At 41.9% G+C, this 22082-nt stretch overlaps 1 protein-coding gene across 2 annotated transcripts in view; it reads right to left on the reverse strand.

Annotated features, from left to right (window-relative positions):
- The window catches only part of nup133 (nucleoporin 133), a 50867-nt gene that overhangs the window by 27002 nt on the left and 1783 nt on the right, over positions 1 to 22082 (reverse strand). The window contains exons 2-10 of one of the 2 annotated variants that reach the window (XM_048536187.1): positions 19400 to 19518; positions 16437 to 16537; positions 14420 to 14518; positions 8613 to 8741; positions 8268 to 8438; positions 7887 to 8042; positions 5069 to 5139; positions 2060 to 2210; positions 555 to 702 (exon numbers count right to left, since the gene is read on the reverse strand). In XM_048536187.1, coding sequence (XP_048392144.1) covers positions 555 to 702; positions 2060 to 2210; positions 5069 to 5139; positions 7887 to 8042; positions 8268 to 8438; positions 8613 to 8741; positions 14420 to 14518; positions 16437 to 16537; positions 19400 to 19518 — 1145 coding nt within the window. Of the gene's footprint in view, positions 1 to 554; positions 703 to 2059; positions 2211 to 5068; positions 5140 to 7886; positions 8043 to 8267; positions 8439 to 8612; positions 8742 to 14419; positions 14519 to 16436; positions 16541 to 19399; positions 19519 to 22082 lie in introns of both variants that reach the window. The other variant, XM_048536186.1, reaches the window with a different exon arrangement.

Genomic DNA, 22082 nt, shown 5'->3' on the forward strand with positions numbered 1-22082 from the left:
TTGCCCAGAGGGCAGTTAAGAATCAACCACAATGCTGTGGGTCTGGACTCACATATAAGCCCAGCATAAGGATGGCAGTTTCTCTCCCTAAAGGACGAGTGTTGGGGAAAACTCATCTGGTTCAATCAGCAACAGATTCATGGCTATCATTAGATTCTTAATTCCACAGTTTTTTAATAAAAATGTTCAATTCAAATTCCAGCATTTAAACCTAGGTCCACTGTCTGGATTAACAGTCCAGCGATAATGTCACTCAGCCACTGCCTTCCCCCCAATTTCTGGTCTTAACATCTTGCACTGCCCAAATCTGATCTGTACTCTTAGGGACAGACTGTGCGTCAACAGCAGTTTACAATAGCAGTGACCTACCTAAAAAAAAACATGAAACAGAGTATGCTGCAACCGGTGAATAAAACTCCTCATGCATAACAGTGCCCTTGGTGAATTTGGCATCCTACATCCATGATACTTCCAAGCAACTCGTCAATTTAGAACCAGTGTGCCTGAAAATATTTTACAACCAGCTGGTGAGTAAAGTTTTGGTGACTGCGTACCTGGCATATTTAGGATAAGTTTCTCCTGGGGCAAACGGGCTCTTGCTGTACCTGTGCAGCATGCAAATACCAAATCGTACGTATAGAGATAAGCAGCTGGGCTTGCAAAATCTGGAATCAAGAATCGCTGACATGGTAGCTCATCCGTCTGAAATGGAGTTGTTAAAGTTAAATGACAGAAACAAACAGAATGCTGCAGAAATTCACCATGTCCGTTAGCTTCTGTGCAAAGAGAAAAACATAATTAATGTCGAGTCCAATATGACTCTTCTTCATAATTGTTCCCATCAGCAGAGTCAGTTCAACAAAAAGACACACTAAAGTTACTGAAATACCTTAAAACTTTAAACCCTCCCATTGTTAGAATCAGCATGACCTGTTTGAAACTCGTGTTAGATAATGTGGGGTAAGACATGAGCAGCACTATTCTAACAAATACACATTCATATGCAGCCCAATTTCATAAAATCATACATTGAGTCCGCACACAAACGGAACTAATCTAAATCTATACAAGTCCCATTTCCAGTACGTGGCCTGTAGCCTTAACGTTATAAGACTTCAAGTGCTCATCCAAATACTTTGTAAATGGTTCCTGCCTCAACTACCCTCGCAGGTAGAGCATTCCAGATTCTCACCATCCTGTTGGTTAACAACATCTTCCTCAAATCCCCTCTAAACCTCCTGCCTCTCACTTTAAACTTATGCCCTTTTGACACTGGAACCTTCAACGAAGGGGAACTGTTGCTTTAATTCCACTTTCTCCATGCACCTCAGTCTTATACACCTCAGTCAAGTCCCCTCTCAGCCTTCTCTGCTTCAAACAACCACGGCTTATTCAGCCTCTCCCCACAGCCCACCTCAGTGGCTGCATGTTCAGTCAGGGCACATCTCCAATCTCCCCATGACTCTAGGCCACCAATCCAAATACTTCTGCACCTAGCCTGTACCTCTCCACTCCCAATCCCTCAATTACAACTGTTTATATTGGTACCAAACAGTGCTCCCAGTTCATCACTGCTACACACTGCAACACCAGTCATTATTTGGAAACCCATGTTGCAGATGCTACAGATTTTAAGGTTGAATAATTGAAATAGTCCACTTTGTTAGGTTATAGAAAACAGAAATTGTTTAATATTTCCATGCCATATAAACTAAGTCACGAAGAAACATGCCAAATTAAACTATGAATTGAAGCATGAAGTTTAAAAAAAATGCACCATCAACATTATAGCATGCATTTGTAACACTTTTAATGAAGAAATTCTCTCTTCAGAGCAACTGTTGCTGTCCAAACAAGTCTTTCATTCCACTGATCCGTTTAGGTATTTATTCTCCACACAATTTTTCTTACTTTATTGTACTTGACCTAATTGTACATTCAATTCTTTTCCCTGTCCTGCACTTATCTAGCTTCATCTTAAATGCATTTATTCAAATCTCCTCAGTTACATTCCATGATACAAGTTCCACAAAAAGCAGATACCCCATCCAAGTTTTACCTGATGATATGGTGGACAATACTCAGTGACCTCCACTCTTATTTCATCAGATATGTGACAGCCTTGATCTTGCAAGGTGGTTAAAATATAGTAGATTAGGCAGGGAGAATCTGTATGGCTCCAGGCTGCTGTCAAAATCACCAGACCCTCTCTGAAAAACAAAAGGGGCAACATGGCTGTGAGAGACACATTTTTATTCAATAAGAGACTCAAGGGGTACAGAGGAAAGGCAACATAGTGGAATTGAGGAATCAGATCAGCCAGAATCTCAGTGAGTGGCAGAGAAATCTCAATGGGCTGAATGGCCTAACTCTGCTTCTGCATCTTACAGTAGAATTTAAAATTTAAAACAATACTCTGTCAAAAGAGTGGCATAAAACAACAGTACTTGATCTTCAAAAGTACTCCAACTAAAGTCAAGGCTTTGGTTATAAAACATTTTCATCATCCCCTGAAGGGCAGCTACATGACAGTGCAACCCAGAAGCGTGAGTTCATGTATTTCCCAGCACACACAATACATGAGACAGACAGAGAACAAGTGGGAGAAATGTCCACCCTCCAAAATAGGAAGAGATGAACTTATGGCGCTGATTTAGGAATTCAGTTAAGGCAGGAGATTCCCAGGAGAACAGCAAAAACACTTTCACGACATCTTCAAAGCATTTGTGAAGAAGTTACTCATTTCTTGCTGACTTTACGGGAGCCCATGACTTGTGACTGACCAAACTGGAGATGGTGTGCTCAGAAAGACACTTACTATTATAAGACATGTCATTGGGAGGACAGAGAAGCGAAGCTGCAGCGTCAGAGAAAAGCGTACAATCCTCTAAACCATGCATCTGCCTAACGCTTGAAGAATCACCAGCCCCATGTGTCAGAGTTGGCAGATTGATCATTGGACTTACCAGCATTTCAGAATGCATCTCACTACAGTGGAAACAAGATTCCCAGGGACTGCCTAACAAAGATGTGAGCTAAATTATGGTATTAGAGGATATCAGTTAGGATGCTGTAAGGTAAGAACTCCACCAAGCCTCAATCAGCTAACTGGAATTGGCGCCATTTTCAACAGATGGGTCATGTTGCATTCCTACTTTGTTGATTCCACGCAGTTAACACTTATCATAATTCCTTCCCTAAATCCAAGTCTTCGACTCCATCATTCATGTAAATACAACCTTCTTCTCCAACCATTTTGCCATATGCAACTCTCAACCCATGCATAAAGTTCACAGAAAGGGTGGTGTTTTGGAACAAATATGAAAGGGAATTTGTTGGGTGTTGCTGCCTTGGCAAAACATCCCAACTCTCCCTCAAATCATTAATCACTTCCACTAAGCCCCTCCTTCCTCAACCGGAAAACTCTTTCTCAACCAACTTCTATTTCTGCTGTGCTCTAGTAGTGACTACACCCCGAGCTTCTCCTAAGCTTTGGTCCCCAGTCTTTTAAAGCCACCATCCTATCACTAACCTTCCCTGACACTCATCTAATCTTTCACTCCTGTTTGGAAACCTTCTAAACAAGTATCCAAACTACAAGCAGAACAGTGACATAATTTCATTGGCTGGTTGAACTGGTTGTGCAGCTAGACCCAATATCAGTAACAACCTATTGGAACAGAGTACCATGCTAAAACATGCTGTAGTTGAAGTGGTGCTGGGAGGATGTGAACATCAAAAAAATTAAATTCAAAGAAATGTGCTCTCAATTTTCCAGGCCTGGGAGACTGAAATTAGTCATTTGTTACAGATGATCCACATGCCAATTTTTCAGATGAATATTTCACTATGGCAGGGTTCATCAAAAAAAGTATAAACAAAATATTGTTCATTGGACTGGGATGCCAATAAAAGAAAAAAAATAATAAAGTACTGGCACTAGTGGAAGCAATAGGTAGAGGTGTATTTGTCTAACCTTCTGAAGGAAGGGCACAGGGCAATCTGAGAAAATAAAATTCTGTTGAACACTGTGGACAAATCTCCTGAAGCAGAGAAATGGTTGGAAAGTAACTTTTGCTAGTATAAAGGAAATATTGGGAAGAAAAGATTTCTAAAACAGAATGAGTTGAAGAATTTATGAATTTGTCAAACTGTTTTACAGAGAGCAACAATTGCCCTGGATGTTAAACGTCTGAGAGAGACATCTCGTGTTGTGTCACGTTGAGAATATGGAATATGATGATACGACCCATGGAGAAGTATGTTATAAGAATATGGAACTTCTTTTCTTTGACTGCTCTATAATTATTTCTACATGTGAAAAAAATGATTTTATTCTTTAAAGGACAGGGAATATGGCACCTGCTAATAGCTGTTTGTACTGTAACATGCAACACAGAACTGAAATGCAGGTTATTTTCTTTGATTATTTTTGGATAAGCCGTTATCAAAAATTTTAACATAGAGAAAAGACGAGAATCTGTTAAATGCCTGATTAATCACATAAATTGTTAAATTTGTTAAAGAAATGGGTAGTGGTTATTCATTGTCTAAATACATTGTGGGAGCACCTGTCACACTGGATGTGCGATGAGAGGGGCAAGACTGAGAGTCAACAACTTCTCTCCACAAGAAATGTCCACCTTAATTTCAATCTCTCCAACTGGTTTAGACTCCATCGACACAGACAACTAGGCAGGGATGACTCATATACAAGTGTATAAATTTGTAACGCTCATAGAAACAGAATTCTCAACTTGATCATCAGAACTAGTCGGGATAAATTCCATTCTGTTGCAAGTTGCAGGTTTGGGTCTGTCTCCCAGAGGGGATGCAACTGGTCAAGTTGACAATTTTGCACCTTGCACCAGGTCTGCAAAGGCAAGGGTTTAATGAATTGATTAGCCACTTCTCAAGCAAAGCTATTAATGAGACCTACCTCGCTGTTATTTTTCTACATACTAGCTACACTGTAGGGATGGAGAGGTGGGACAAGTAAAGGATTGAAATTAGTTTTACCAGAAATGTTCCCGGTAAATGTATCAATAAGAAGATAAATTCTACTTACTTGCTCAGCTGCAAGTCCAGATATCTCATACTGATAGCAGACTTAGTGGCTTCATAATTTTCATCATCTCCCTAGGTGTAGCAGAAGAATAAAGCATAAAATTTAAAACCTTACTTCTTCTGAGGACAAGGGTCAGAGTGTGAAAATTTCTTTCTATTTTCAGTTATATTTCTCCTTTCTGTTCTCCTGTAACTATCTACAGTTGAAGTGTTGAGTCAGCAGCTAACTGCTAGGGACCCATCAACAAGATATGCAAACAGCCCAGGGGAGCAGTTAGACCATAAGGCATAGGAGTGGAAGTAAGACCACTTGGCCCATCAAGTCCACTCCGCCATTTAAATCATGGCTGATGGGCATTTCAACAGCACTTCCCTGCACTCTCCCCGTAGCCCTTGATTCCTTCTGACATCAAGAATTTGTCAATCTCTGCCTTGAAGGCATCCAATGTTCCGGCCTCCACAGCACTCTGCAGCAATGAATTCCACAAGCCCATCACTCTCTAGCTGAAGAAAGGTCGTCTCATTTCAGTTTTAAATTTACCCCCTCTAATTTTAAGGCTGTGCCCACGAGTCCTAGTCTCCCCGCCTAACGGAAACAACTTCCCAGCGTCCACCCATTCTAAACCATACATTATCTTGTAAGTTTCTATTAGATCTCCCCTCAACCTTCTAAACTCTAATGAGTACAATCCCAGGATCCTTGGCCGTTCATCATACGCTAAACCTACCATTCCAGGGATCATCCGTGTGAATCCCCGCTGGACACGTTCCAGGGCCAGTATGTCCTTCCTGAGGTGTGGGGCCCAAAATTGGACACAGCATTCTAAATGAGGCCTAACTAGAGCCTTATAAAGACTCAGAAGCACATCGCTGCTTTTATATTCCAACCCTCTTGAGATAAACAACAACATTACATTCGCTTTCTTACTTACGGACTCTACCTGCAAGTTAACCTTTACAGAATCATGGACCAACACTCCCAGATCCCTTTGCACTTCTGATTTGCGAATTTTCTCACCGTTTAGAAAATAGTCCATGCCTGTATTCTTTTTACCAAAGTGCAAAACCTCACATTTACTCACATTGAATTTCATCAGCCATTGCCTGGACCACTCTCCTAAACTGTCTAAATCTTTCTGCAGCTTCCCCACCTCCTCAGTACTACCTGCCTGTCCACCTATCTTCATATCATCAAACTTCACCCGAATGCCCCCAGTCCCTTCATCCAGATCATTAATATACAAGGTGAACAGCTGTGGCCCCAACACTGAACCCTGTGGGACACCACTTGTCACCAGTTGCCAGTCCGAGAAAGAGTCTTTTATCCCAACTCTCTGCCTTCTGTCAGACAGCCAATCCTCAATCCAAGCCAGTAGCTCACCTCGAACACTATGGACCCTCACCTTGCTCAGCAGCCTCCCGTGAGGCACTGTATCAAAGGCCTTTTGGAAGTCTGGATAGACAACATCTACTGGGTTTCCCTGGTCTAACATACTTGTTACCTCTTCAAAGAATTCTAACAGGTTTGTCAGGCACGATCTCCCCTTATTAAAACCATGCTTACTTGTTCTAATCGGACCCTGCACTTCCAGGAATTTAGAAATCTCATCCTTGACAATGGATTCTAGAATTTTACCAACTACTGAGGTTAGGCTAATCGGCCTATAATTTTCCATCTTTTGATCCTTTTTTAAACAAGGGAGTTACAACAGCAATTTTCCAATCATCTGGGACTTTCCCTGACTCCAGTGACTTTTGAAAGATCACAACCGAAACCTCCACTATTTCTTCAGCCACCTCCCTCAGAACTCTAGGATGTAGCCCATCGGGACCAGGAGATTTATCAATTTTTAGACCCTTTAGCTTTTCTAGCACTTTCTCTTTTGTAATGCCTACCGTACTCCACTCTGCCCCCTGGCTCTCCCTAATTGTTGGCATACTACTCATGTCTTCCACTGTGAAGACTGACGCAAAGTACTTATTAAGTTCTTCAGCTTTTTCCTTATCTCCCATCACTAGCCTTCCAGCATCAATTTGGAGCAGCCCAATATCTACTTTTGCCTCTCGTTGGTTTCTTATGTATTGGAAGAAGCTTTTACTATCATTTCTAATATGACTAGCTAGCCTACCTTCATATTTGATCCTCTCCTTCCTTACTGCTCTCTCTGTTATCCTCTGTTTGTTTTTGTAGCCTTCCCAATCTTCTGATTTCCCAGTGCTCTTGGCCACTTTATAGGCTGTCTCTTTTTCTTTGATATATTTCCTGACTTCCTTTGTCAGTCATGGCTGTCTATTCCCACCCCGGATAATCTTTCTTTTCTTTGGGATGAACCTCTGTCCTGTGTCCTCAATTACACCCAGAAACTCCTGCCATTGTTGGTCTACTGTCGTCGCCACTAGGCTCTGTTTCCAGTTGATTTTCGTCAATTCCTGTCTCATGCACCTGTAATTACCTTTATTTAACTGTAACACCATTACATCCGATTTTGCCTTCTCTCTTTCAAACTGCAGTTGCCTTTTCCTCCAAATAAAATCCATAACCCCCTGCCCCAAATCGTACTTGTACTCAGTTCTACCTTTCAAAAAACCACTGAACTTGGATTAAATTCCAAACTGCAGACTGGAAATTAGACAGTACAACTGCACAGAATTACCAGAGAGATCACAAGAAAACTGATAGGTCAGACACTGGGGCAAAATTTATATCAACTCATTTTTAAAAACTGCATCTCATTAATATATGTTCTTCTTTACAGGCATATCTCTCAAACACTTTACAAAGTAAATGGAAACAGCCAAATTTGCCTAACATATCTTACCCAGATAGAATCTCCCAGGTCATGTTTCATTGATCTATTCAAGTCCCAGCTGAAAATGTGGCGTTCAGACGTCTCATCCACTTCCCATTTATTCAGACTCGAATTAGTCAGTGTGTAGAAGCACTCATTTTCCGCATCCCACAATACAGAACTCAGCTGTCACAGAAAAGAAAATTAATCAATAAACTTGATCGACAATTCTAACCAAAGCCAACAGCAACAATTACATTTGTTGTATTATAAACTGTAATGACAAAGGACTAAGTTTCTACCTAGATAATATGTCTTAGTTAGCAATTTAAATATTCATATATTCAATATTTAAAGGGTAAAAACAGATTAGGCAGTTGCACAGAGAACCAAACTAACTTCAAGACTTACCACAACATCAGCAGTTGGTGTCAAAATGCCAAACAGTGATGAGACTCTGCGCCCAAGGCCTGATAGCATTCCCTGTCCCTGCTGCACAGGGCGGAAGCTCACTTTGCCTGAACCATCTGGTGTTATTCGTAGCAACTGGTTCTTCTGAGAAGCGAGAATAAATCCACCACCCTAAAAAGAAAGATATAAAAGGTCCATTTAACAGATTTAGTGCAAGGCCATATGAGTCAGAATTTGACTGCCTGTTGAAATGCTGTGTGCCCCAATGTAAGGACACATGGCTATAGGTTACAAACGCTTACAGTTCACTCCATTATTCCATACAGTGTCCGGCATACGACTCACCAATACAGCAGTCAGACATTTCCAGTCATTGCCAAGGTCCACAGTGATCTCTGTGCAGGACTCCTCATGGATCATACTCGGCCAGTAACATATCACCCCTTGTCTGGAAGCTGCCATCACTGACACAGACTAGAAAAGAAAGTGATAACATTTTAAACGGAGATCAGTTGAGCGAACTTTCTCTGAACTGCCTCTGACGCTATGTACTCTCTAAGAGGAGACCAAATCTGTACACAGTCCCTCCACATGGGATCTTTTCAATGCCTTGTACAACTGTAATAAAATATCATGCCATAGGCTTTCCCGTTTGCTGTAGCCAAACTTGGTAATCATGTACCAACACGTCCTGATCCTGCTGTAGCTCCAGTTCTGCAATCTCACCCCATTTAAACAACCTACTGCTTTGTTTTGCTTACTGCCAAGGTGAACAAGTTCACACTGACCCATCATTCTACTCTCAATTTACAAGTAATTAATGGAAGATGTGCTTGAGGGTGTGGAAAAGCAACACTTGTTCACAAAAATCTCTGAGCTCTCTGATGAAGGGTCTAGGCCCGAAGCGTCAGCTTTTGTGCTCCTGAGATGCTGCTTGGCCTGCTGTGTTCATCCAGCCTCACATTTTATTATCTTGGATTCTCCAGCATCTGCAGTTCCCATTATCACAGTTGTGGTTGGAGATCTTTTATCTCAGCCTAAGGACATCTCTGGAGGAGTTCCTCTAGGTAGTGTCCTCGGCCCATCCTCAGCTGCTTCATCAATGACCTTCCCACCATCACAAGGTCAGACATGGGGCTACCTGCTGGTGACTGTACAATGTTCAACACCATTTATGATTCCTCAGATACCAGAGGCGTCCACGTCCACATCCACATGGAGTGAATTCTGGACAATACCCAGGCTTGGGCTGACAAGTGGCATGTATTCTTCACACACACAGGATTATTAGCTTGTACGAGGAGGCCATTCAGCCCAATATACCTGCATCAGCTCTTCAAACAAGCATTACCTAGTGCCAATCTCCTGGTTTTGTCCCTCATACCCTTCCAAACTGTTTCTATCCAAGTAACCATGCATCCTGAAAGCCTGTCCGTTTATAAGATGTATCAAGAGGAAAGTGATGGAATACTTGCTGTACGTGTGGATGAATGCAGCTTCAACAACAATCAAGAAGCTTGATCCTCCCGAGTACAATGCAGCCAATTAGACTGGTAGCACATCCAACACGTTCAACATTCACTAACTCCACCACAGGCACAGACAGTCTGTACTGCATACCAGCTAAAAGATGCATTACAACTCTAAGGCTCCCAGGGCAGCAGGTACTTGAGAACAGGTGCAAGTTCCCCTCCATGTCTCATGTCATCCTTCATCGTAACTGGGTCAAAATCCTGCAGTTCCCTTCCTAAGAGCACCTTGGGTGTCTCTGCACCCCAAGGACTGCAGCAATTTGAGGTGGCAGCTCACCTCCGCATTCTTTAGGGCAACAGGGATTGGGCAATAAATGTCTGTGCCTCTGGGCACTGCCAGCAATGCCCCTACCTGTGAATGAATAAAAGATTAATGCTTCACTTAAAGCTGTTTTTCAGGAACACAAGCACCATTTTATTTGGGGGCTTAAAGTATATGTTACGCATGCATCTGCTTTTAAAGCAATAACTAAAAATAATTCCAAGTAAACTCACTGCTGGTCCCTAATTTTAACTCAATTCAGTTTGTTTTCAATCTTTGAGATTTTCTTCCGTAATTTCTTTTCAAAAACATTGGTCAAATGTAGATTTCTTTAAAATAAGTCATGCCGGCCTGATATTTATCCACAGATTGAACACAATGTCTGCCAGCTGTTCAATCAATACCAGTCCCTAAGAGAACATGAAAGCTGCTTTTACAGGGCTGTTGAAGGCAAAATAGTAAAGATGTCTTAAAAGGGAAAGCTGGATAAAGTCATAAGGCAGAATGAGGTAGTTGAATATTTTAATAGGATTTTTTAAAACTCATTCACAGAATGTGGATATCACTGCCTAGGCCATTCCTAAATGCCCAGAGGGCAGTCAGGTGTTAATCACATTGCTATGGGTCTGGAGTCACATATAGGCCAGACCAAGTAAAGAATGACAGTTTCTTTTCCTCATAGATATTAGTGAACCAGATGGGCCTTTTCTGAATCAACAATGGATTCACAGTCATCATTAGACTCCTATTGATTGACTGACTGATTTATCGTCACGCGTACCAAAGTACAATGAAAAGCCTTGTTGACAAGCTGTACCAGCAGATCATAGTAAACAAAGGTTGTATCATATCAAAATGACTTAGACAGAAGTGTCCAGGTTACATTTACGGGGCACGCACTCGGTGAGATCAATGTTAGCAAAATCAGTGTTATTGAAGGCGACAGCATCCATTCGTCAGTCTGATAACAGCCGGGAAGCTGTTCCTGAACCTGTTGGTGTGTGTTCAGGTTTCTGTATCTTCTGCCTGATGGAGGAGGATGTAGGAGATCATTATCAGGGCGTGATGGGTCTTTGATGATGTTGGCAGCCTCTGTGTGGCAGTGAGCCATGTAAATGGAGTCCATGAATGGAAGGCTGGCTAGCATGATGGTCTGGGCTGTGCACATCCGCTTCTGTCGTTTCTCACAGTCCCTGGCAGAGCAGTTGCCATACTAGGCTGTTACGCACCTGCACAGTACGCTTTCAACGGTGCATCTGTAGAAGTTGTGAGGGCTCTTGTGGACCAGCCAAATTTCCTGAGCTGCCTCAGGGGAAAAAAAGACATCATTGTTCGTTCTCGACTGTCGCATCTATGAGGGACGTCCAGGATAGATTGCTGGCCGTCATCACTCCATAGAACATAATGCTCTTCACTCTCTCAACCACAGTTCAGTTAATGTAGATGGGGGCGTATTCTCCTCTTTCGTTCTAAAGTCAGTGATCAGTTCTTTAGTTTTGCCGACCTTGAGAGAGATTGTTTTCACTGCATCACATCACCAAGCCCACTAGCTCCCTTCTGTATTTTGAATCATCATCGCGAGATATCGGTCCCCCTGCAGTGGTGTTGTCAGCAAACTTGCAGCTGGCGTTCGTTCAGTATTTGGTAACAGAATCATGGGTACACAGACAGTGCAGTTGGGGGCAGAGGACACATCCTTGGAGGGGATGCCAGTGTTGACTGTTACTGCGGAGGACATGCAGTTACCTGTTGATTGAAGCCTAATTCCAGGTATTTATTGGTTTTGGTGTACATTTTGTGAAAACTCCATCAGGATTGCACTATAAACATCAATATGGATTGTGTGCACAAATCCTAGATAATAAGAGCAGCAGACCTTGAGATGGAGAAGGAGAAGTAAGTCATAAGCCTCACTGAGTCTGCTCCACCTTCAATGAGACCATGGCTGATCTGACAATCCTGAATTCTGCTTTCTTGCCTTCTTCCTATAACTCTTGATTCTCCTACTGATAAAATATGCCCATCTCAGCCTTGATCACACTTAACCATTCAACCTCTACAGCCCTCTGCAGTAAGTGATTAATGTGCAAGATTAAAGCACATGGGATTGGGGAAAGTGTACTAAGATGGATTGGAAACAGGTTAGCAGAGAGGAAACAAAAGAGTAGGAACTAATGGGTCCTTTACAAATTGGCAGGCAGCAACTAGTCGGGTGCCACAGGTACCGGTGCTGGGACCCCAACTATTCACAATACATATTAATAATTTGGATGAGGGAACAAAGTGTATCATCTCAAAAGTTTGCAGATGATAGCAAGTTGGGTGGGAGGGTGAACTGTGACGAGGAAGCAGAGATCCTTCAGAGGAATCTGAACAGGTTGGGTGAGCAGGCAAATCAATGGCAGATGCTGCATCATTTGAATAAATGTGGTTAATCACTTTGGAAGCAAAAACAGGAGGCAGGTTACTACCTGAATGGCTGTATATTGGGGAAGGGGAGTGTGCAGTGGGACCTGGGTGTCCTTGCACACCAGTCACTGAAGGTAAGCATGCAGGTGCAGCAGGCAGATGGTACGTTGGCCTTCATTGCAAGAGGTTTTGAGTACAGGAGCAGGGATGTGTTGTTGCAGTTATACAGGGCCTTGGTGAGACTACACCTGGAATATTGCGTGTATTTTTTGTCTCCTTTTAGAACATAGAACATAGAACAGTACAGCACAGAACAGTCTCCTTTTCTGAGGAAGAATGCTCTTGTTCTCAAGGGAGTGCAGTGAAGGCTTACCAGGTTGTTTCCGGGGATTGCAGGTCTGACATTAGAGGTGACATTGACTAGGTTGGGATTGTTTTCACTGGTGTTCAGACAAATGAGGGAGAATCTCATACAGACTTAATATTCTAACAGGACTGGACAGAGTAGATGCAGGGAGAATGTTCCTGATGGTGGGTGTGTCCAGAACCAGCACTTACAGTATGAGGATTTGGGGTACACCAATTAGGACAGAGATGAGGAGACGTTTCTTTGCCCAAAGAGCGGTGAGTCTGTGGAATTCATAATCACAGGAAATAACAGTGAATGTATTCAACAGGCAACTAGATCTGGCACTTGGGGTGAATGAGATCAAATGTTATGGGGAGAAAGCAGGATTAGGCTATCGAGTTGGATGATCAGCTATGATCGTGATGAATGGCAGAGCATGCTCGAAGGGCTGAATGACCTCCCTGTTCCTATCTTTTATGTTTGTACGTTAACGATTCCACAGATTCACAACCCTCAAAGAAATGACTCTTCACCATAGCCTTAAGTGGGCAACCCCATTACTCAGGTTAAGTCCTTCAATCCTGCACTTTCCCACAAGGGAGCACAACCTGGCAACAACTACCCTGTCAAGGTACTCAAAAATTATACATTCCAGCAAAATCTCTTTACCTCTAAATGCTAACAAATACTAGCCCAAAGTACTCAACTTCTCCTCAAATAAAATCCCTTCATACCCAAGATCAAACTCTTCTCTGGACTGCCTTCAATTCCAGTATGTCTTCCAGTAGATAAGGGATCCAAAACTGTTCACAGCATTCCAGCTATGGTCTGACTAGTGCCTTGAATAAGACTTGCTTATTTTTATGTTTCATTCCCTTCGAATGAAAGGTCAATCCCCCCGCTTTACGTCCCTGTTACATTACGAATCTGGACAGTAACTTTTGTAATTCATGCACCGGAACACCTAAGTCCCTCCTACGCTCTAGCTTTCTGCAGTTTGTCTCCATTTAAATAATATTCAGCTCCTCCATTCGTTCTACCAGTGCCAAACCTCACATTTGTCCCCACATTAAACTCCATCGGCCAAATTTGGGCTCACTCACTTAACCTGTCTATATCCCTGTGGGGACTCTTTGTGGCTATCCTCGTTACTTCCCATCTATTTGAGTTTCATCTGCCAACCCAGTTATAGTATATTCACTTCCAAGTCATTAACATGTATCGTAAATAATTGTGGTCCTGGCACAGATCACTGGGGACACTGCACCAGTTACAGGTTGCCATCTTGAAAGTGCCTGTTTCATCCAAAATCTGTCTTCTAGTTAGCCAATCCTCTACGTGCGTTAACATGCCATCCCACTTACTCCTTAAGTCACCTTTCTGGGCAGGATCTTAGCGAACAACTTTTGGAAATTGGCAGTTTGCCAATCCTCTGGGACGCTTCCTGAATGAAAGGATTCTTGGAAGATTACTGCCAGTGCAACCCTCACACTATGACCACTTCCTTTAGAATGTTATGATGCATTCCAGCATGTCCAAGGACTTACTGGCCTTTGTGATGTTCATCCACAACAGTCACTCTCAGCACTGAGGTCCTCACCTGCAAGGAACTATACTCATCCGGATGAGATAAAGCGACAAGGTCTGCAACATACGGGAGATCACAAGGTGGCAACTGGAATTCTTTACACACAGAAAACTAGGGAGAGAAGGGGAAAAACAAAAGACAAAGTTTTATAAAATCTCCAGAAACATGCTGAGTGAAATCTGTACAATTTATTTTTCTATTAAATATTTCTAAAGCTGAAAAGCATGAGATTCAATTCCAAATATGAAGAATTTTAATCACAATTTAAATTCATAACTCTTTATCCCAAGTTCTCCAACTCATAACACCACGATTCCTTCCTGGTTTTCTATAACATCTTAACTGAAATAAATAGGGGCAGCTGATAATCCACATCAGCGAGTGGGTGTCTGTATGTGTGGGTACATCCACACAGGTGTGTGGGTTGCGCAGTGATAGTTTCTCGTTGGAATGTCTGTCCACGAGAAAACATTTGCCGCATCCTGTCTTTTCTCCTAATGCAACATTGAAATGGATGTTGCTTCCCGGCACTTTTCATTTCACTTAACTGAATAGGTCCATGTTTACTACGCATTAACATTTTACTAAACAGATTGTTTTAAGACAAGAGTAGCATATTGGGTCGGGGACAACTTTTATTTTGGGTTTACAAGCTTAATGTAATCCCCACTGATCAAACTGCTGTCACTGCTCTGCCAGCTGACATGAACTGCTTCAGCTCAGCATGAATCTTCCCCCTACGAGTGAACAAAGGATCACAAGAACATGAACAGGCCAATCAACACTTCAAACCTGAATTCAGCATCAGACACTAGACTGACAATCTCGTTATGAATGGATGCCAGCATCCGGATTGAAAGATGGCAGCAGTTATACCTATACATGTTGGGTGTTTTTCCCCTGGGTTATAGTACATTATTCCTTCACCATCGAGCCAACTGTTCAGCATAGGACAGTTTGATATTCGTGAGAAAGTTCAAGATGACCAACAAACTTATGAAGATTCATGGCTACAGAGAGAACAGATAGAACATGATGGCTGGGTCTGCGGTTCCCAACAGCCATTTCAAAATGCACCTCTGGGGTATATATGAAAGACAAATAAAAAGTTTAAGTCTATTACAAAACAGGGTCCACAAGAAAAAGGATGTAAACGCACTGCATGGAGCATAGTGGAGGCTCATAAGGATATTGTCAGAACTGGAATAATACTGTTATGAGACAAGATTGGGTTGACTGGGATTGTTCTCCATGGAACAAGGAGGCTGACAGGAGATTTGATCGAGATGCCCAAAATTGTGGCAGGGGTGGATACGGTGGAAGTGGCTAGTTGTCTAGCGGAAAGGTCGGGGCTAAGATGTATTGATTTAAAGAGACTGGTGGTAGGATTACGTAAGGAAAAATGTTTTCATTCAGAATGTTGCAGGGATCTAGAAATCACTGCCTGATAGGGTAGCAGAGGTAGCTGAATCTTGTGAAAACGGTGAGTAAATATGCACCTGAAGTCTTGTAACTTACAGGCTATGAACTATATGCAAGAAATTGGTATTTGGCTGTGGGGCTCAATTTTCAGCCAATACAGACATAAGGGTCATCTTCTGTGTCATAAACTCTTGATGATTCTAAGAAATTTCTAAGTGTACATCTTCAGGATAGCCTCAAAACATTTACAAACAATGAAATAAATATGAAGTGCAGTCACTGTTTTAAGGAAGGAAACATGGTGGCCAGACTGTGCAGAAACATCCCACAAACAACATCATGAAAATATCAGATGATTTACTCTGGTAAGAGCACCAGGAATAATTTTCCAGGCATTGCAATGAGATCATTTATGTTCACTTGAGCAAGCAGACCGAGATAAGGTTTAATGTTTCATCTAAAAGAGAGCACCTCTATCAGTGCTGCACTGATGGGTCAAGTTGACCTTGTGCTCACAACCTGGACAAGCACGTGAATGGGTAATCTTTTAACAACTGGAGATTCAACGGTCAGCAACATGTTGAAACATGGAATGAGTGCTTATTACCTTTGAAATGGGCATCTGGCCAATCTTCCAGACAATCAGTTTTTCACCACAAACCAGCCAGGCCCAACCATTTTCACTTATTTTAACACTTAAAGGTTCATCTGCTAAAATAAAAAGGTGGAGGAAATAAGAATATCATTTAGAACAGTCTCACACATATTGTAATACATGTATATTACAATAATAGAGCAATATCTTGCTCCCAAAGCCTCTCAATCACCAAAATTGATGATTTTTTTTCAGCTACATTGAGAAAATCAATTTAGCAGAGGCATCCTCGCAGATGTTAGAGACATACAAGATGATCACAGGATTAGATAGGGTGGACAGTGAGGGTCTTTTTACGATGATGAGGACTTCAGCTTGAATAAGGGGGCATAGCTACAAATTGAGGGGTGATAGATTTAAGACAGATGTCAGAGGCAGGTTCTTTACTCAGAGTGGTAAGGGTGTGGAGCGCCCTGCCTGCCAATGTAGTTAACTCAGCCACATTAGGGGCATTTAAACAGTCCTTGGATAAGCATATGGATAATGATGGGATAGTGTAGAGGAGGGGCTTAGATTAGTTCACAGGTCAGCACAACATGGAGGCCGAAGGGCCTGTTCTGCGCTGTATTGTTCTATGTTCTATGTTTCAGACAGTTTGCTAGAATAACATGTTAAGGATCCAACCAAGGATCTGGCTATTTTTGATCTGGTGATGTGTAGCCAGGAGGAAAATTAGTAACTGATATCAGAATAAAAGATTTCCGAGGAAACAGTGACTGTAACATGGCAGAATTAAGCAGTCAGCCTGGGGGTGAGAAACTCAGGTTGGAAACCACCTACAGATTCGAGAACAGCTTCTTTCCTGCTGTTACTAGACTTATGAACGGGCCTCTCATATTAACGTTGATTTTTCTGGACACCTTCTCTGTAGCTGTAACATTATATTCTACATTCTGTTCTATTACCCCAACGTACTTACGTAAGGTATGATTTCTCTGGATAGCATGCAAAACAATACTTTTCACTGTTTCTCAGTACATGTGACAGTAATAAATCAAAACAAAGTTGCTGTACTTAAATATAGATAATCACAACGCAATGAGGGCCAGGTTAGCTGGAGCAGACTGCAAAGGGAATATGGAAGAAAAGAAGGTTGATGAACAGTGACCGACATTAAAGAAAATAGTTCAAGGTTCAGAACAAAGATAAATCCGAGTAAGAAAGGAGGATTCTAGGAAGGGGATAATCCAAACATGGCTAACCAAGGAAGACAAGGAAAGCGTTACAATCCCAGTGATGTTGTTCCTGGCAAAAAAATCAGATCTCACACTGAAGCCTGGCTTGATGGATCATATTTTAAGCTTTAATTTTATAAAGTGGTCTCTCACTGAAACATTAATACACAATGTGGCAGGTTTCACAAACAATAAAACAGAATATTAACAAAAGAAGTGAAAATAAAATGAATAAATGAAACAACAAACTTATAATGGTTTCAAAAAGAGTTTTAAACATTTAAACTGGAATGCAGTATGAAAATCGGGATGACTTGCTAAAACTGTACAAGGCACTCCAACACCCAAGGAAAGTTGTACTTGGAGCGCTGGCATTGGAGCCAGCCCAGAGGAGGTTTACCAGGTTGACCCCTGTATGGAAGGGCAGCCTTATGAGGAGACGTCACGTGTTAGGCCTTTACTCAGTTTAGAAGAATGTGCGGCAACCTCACTGAAACAAGATACTAAGGGTACTTGTCAATGAGGTTGCCGCTCATTCCTTTAAACTGAGTAAAGGCCTAACACATGTGACGTCTCCTCATAAGGCTGCCCTTCCATGCAGGGGTCAACCTGGTAAACCTTCTCTGGACTGGCTCCAATGCACTCCAAGGTCAACTGCAACAGCTGGAGAGGGACAGATGGCCATTTGTTGGGATATGGGTCAACAGGCACCGGTCAGCTCACCTGTTCTGGATTCTTGAAAGCTAACGATTGGAGTTCAATAACATAATCCACTGTGCTGTCACCACATTGCAATTTAAATCTGACCCTTTTAACCTGCACATCCTTTTCGGGAAGCTCCTGTCATCAGCCTAGTCTCCAAGTCCTTGATGACTTCTACTTGAAATATCCAGCAGCAGCATCTTAAGGACTGGCTCTGGTGCTCCTGTCACATCATAATTATGCCTAGAGCCTCCTTCAGCCTTGGTAAATAAAGGGATAAAGGTCATCACAGTCAGTCAGAAGATAGGGCTGCTCTCTTGTTACACAGAGATGTCTGATAGTGGTTCAACCTCAGGGCCAAAATCCTTCATAGTAATCTCAGCCGATGTGGGAATGGAACTCAAACTGTTAGCATCATTCCATTTCACAGATCAGCCAAACAGCCAAGTGAACTAACTGACCCCCTTCTCAGTAAATATCCATTTATGAAGCACAAATACTTGCAGTGTATGGACCAAACCTTCTATTAAATCAGTGCAAAGGGCTAAACTACTGTCACTGTTGCTGCGCTCAGCCAGTGGATTCCACTGGAATAACAGATCAGTTCCATCGCCATGACACCTCGCAAGTTGTCGGGTTAATGAGTGCACTTACCATGACCACTGCTTCACAATTACTATTCACTACAGTGTTCTGCCTAGAGTCCCTGCTGTGTTCCACCTCATTACTTGGGATGACGATTGATGCTTACATGTCACTAAAAGGATGACATTGTTTCTGTACCTAGCCTGTCCCTGACAAACAATTCTAAAGGCAGAAATACTGCAGATGTTATTTTGCCTGTGAAACTTTGCAGGAGTTCAGTGGATAGTCCAGTATTCCTGTAAACACTTCAAAAGTAATAAAACAAAATTTAAACTTTTTACACTTAAGGTGAAAAGCAAACTTTACTGCCTCAGTGAGTACAGGAAACATTACACTTAGTGATTCAAAAGCTCCAAAATCAATTATTTATACACCATAATAAAACAAAGTTACCTTCAGCTAGGGTTATGGCCTCCATAACCTTAACAGGAAGAGAAGATCCAAAACTCCTGATTTCATAGTTGAGCGTCTCGCCAACTGTTTGATACTGTGCTCCTCTGGTTGGAGTTGGACTTGAGGAAGAAAAAATAATTCCAGTCAAAGTTCTCCATTACTATACTTGAAACAAATGCAGTCATACTTGGCCTAAGTATATTCTTACCGTTCAAATTTAGCAAATCAGTCAGAAACAATAGCAAATGTTCTACAAGAAAAAAATACTAATTTCACAGGGCCAAAGGAACACAGAGCTCAGAACGGCTAACTTTTTTTTCTAGTAAACTTCAGATGAGTCCAATAGTAAACAGCATCTGTGTAATCTCACTGTAATATAAACAGAGATTAGGGAATACCAGAGAGGTCAAACACAGAGATATCAAACTATTGAGTGAGAAAGGAAACTAAATTTCATTTGCGAAACTAAGATAACGTTATTCAAATTCTAAAGAAAAACCAAGTTTGCAATACTGGTGCCAGAATGATAGAATTCAACTTTGCCAGTACATTGAAACAAATTGTCATGTGAACAATACAAAGTATTTGAAAATGTATGAAGTCAACAAAAGTCCACATTCTGTGCTTGAAGCTGTTAATCTGCATGACACCTGAACATTTTTTTGAATAAACCAGTCACTTTACATCATAACTCTGTGGCTAACATATGCTGAGGAGGAAAACTGAATCCCTCTCCTGGTGGTAGTGGTATCTGAAAGGTATGATTCCATCAGTACAACTATGTCAGATTGTTGCTTATTTAATCTACAGAACAACTTTCCAAATTTTGATACATCTCTCCTGATGGTGGTAAGGAAGAATTTATGGATCAAAAGGGTTGTGTTTGCCATTGCTGTTTCTGGTGCCTAGGTCAACATCTTTCTGCGGTACCAAACTCCTGTCACTATGCAAGAGTAGTTTCTTCTCCCTTTGTGTTCTAACGGACTATTCACTACAAGGGATATTTAAACAGCCTAAAATAAACACTTGTAAACAAATAATCAATAACCCAGCACCTCTCTCAGAACTCAAAATCTAAACTGTAACTAAAACCATGTTTTCTCCGTTCCTGAAAGTACAAGTCAAACTTAAAGCTACATTTGGATCTGTTCACTTCAGAACCCAAGTTTCCAAAAATTGATCTAGCATAAACCCTCATCACAATAAACTGATCACTTACTCTTTGAAGGTAAAGAGGTTAGCTTTGAATTTAGCCACTAGCACAAACATTACCTAGTCCATTTACAACTAGATTAAGTAAGTGAATCACCTCTCATTTCACATCTTCCAAAGAATATGCATGATTTAAATAAATGTTGCACATTATCCAAACGCTCTATTTTCTCAGAGATAGTAAGAACTGCCAATGCTGGAGTCTGAGATAACACAGCGTGGAGCAAGAGGAATGCAGCAGGCCAGGCAACATCAGAGGAGCAGGAAAGCTGACATTTCTGGCTTGCTGTGCTCGTTCAGCTTCACACTGTGTAATCTCTATTTTCTCAACAGTTCCAAATGCTCCTTTGAATAGTTGCATTATCCTAAATGTGGATCATACCAATTTATTAAAGCCAGGATTACCTGTCTGTGTTACACTTTCCAATACTGAGTTCCATTCACCATACTTTCAAAAACTCCTACAGCACAACCTGACAAAACGATGCTGGCTTTCCTTGATTACTCCTTGCTTCTCCAAATGAAGATTAACTCTGTCCCACCACTGATGTTAGGCTCACTGACCTACAGTTCCCTGGTTTATCCCTACCACTCCACTGTACCACATTAGCTGTACTCCAGTCCTCTAGCACCATTCCCGTGGCCAGACAGGACTGAAAATTAAAGTCAGGACTTCAGCAATTTCCCCTTTGCCTCCCACAGCAGCCCAGGATACATCTCACGTGGGTCTGCCCTGTCTAAATCTTTCTTACTCTGTCTACACCATTTAGAACAAAGAACAAAGAAAATTACAACACAGGAACAGGCCCTTCGGCCCTCCAAACCTGCGCCGATCAAGATCCTCTGTCTAACCCGTCATCTATTTTCTAACGGTCTGTGTCCATTTGCTCCCTGCCCATCCATGTACCTGTCCAAGTATATCTTAAAAGACGCTAACGTGTCTGCGTCTACCACCTCCGCTGGCAACACGTTCCAGGCTCCCACCGCCCTCTGTGTAAAGAGCTTTCCACGCTTTTCGCCCTTAAACTTTCCTCCTCTCACTTTGAACTCATGACCCCTAGTAATTGAGTCCCCCACTCTGGGGGGGGGGGGGGGGGGGGGGGGAGAGGAAGCTTCTTGCTACCCACCCTGTCTATACCTCTCATAATTTTGTAGACCTCAATCAGGTCCCCCCTCAATCTCTGTCTTTCTCATGAAAATAATCCTAATCTACTCAACCTCTCTTCATAGCTAGCACCCTCCATACGAGGCAACATCCTGGTGAACCTCCTCTGGAACCTCTCCAAAGCATCCACATCCTTTTGGTAACGTGGCAACCAGAACTGTACGCAGTATTCCAAATGTGGCCGAACCAAAGTCCTATACAACTGCAACATGACCTGCCGACTCTTGTACTCAAATATTTAATATTGGAAAAGTTGAAATCCCAATGATCATCACCTCTATTATTTCTGCACATCTCTGAAATTAC

Source organism: Stegostoma tigrinum, chromosome 9, assembly GCF_030684315.1.
Source record: "Stegostoma tigrinum isolate sSteTig4 chromosome 9, sSteTig4.hap1, whole genome shotgun sequence".
Taxonomy (NCBI): Eukaryota; Metazoa; Chordata; class Chondrichthyes; order Orectolobiformes; family Stegostomatidae; genus Stegostoma; species Stegostoma tigrinum.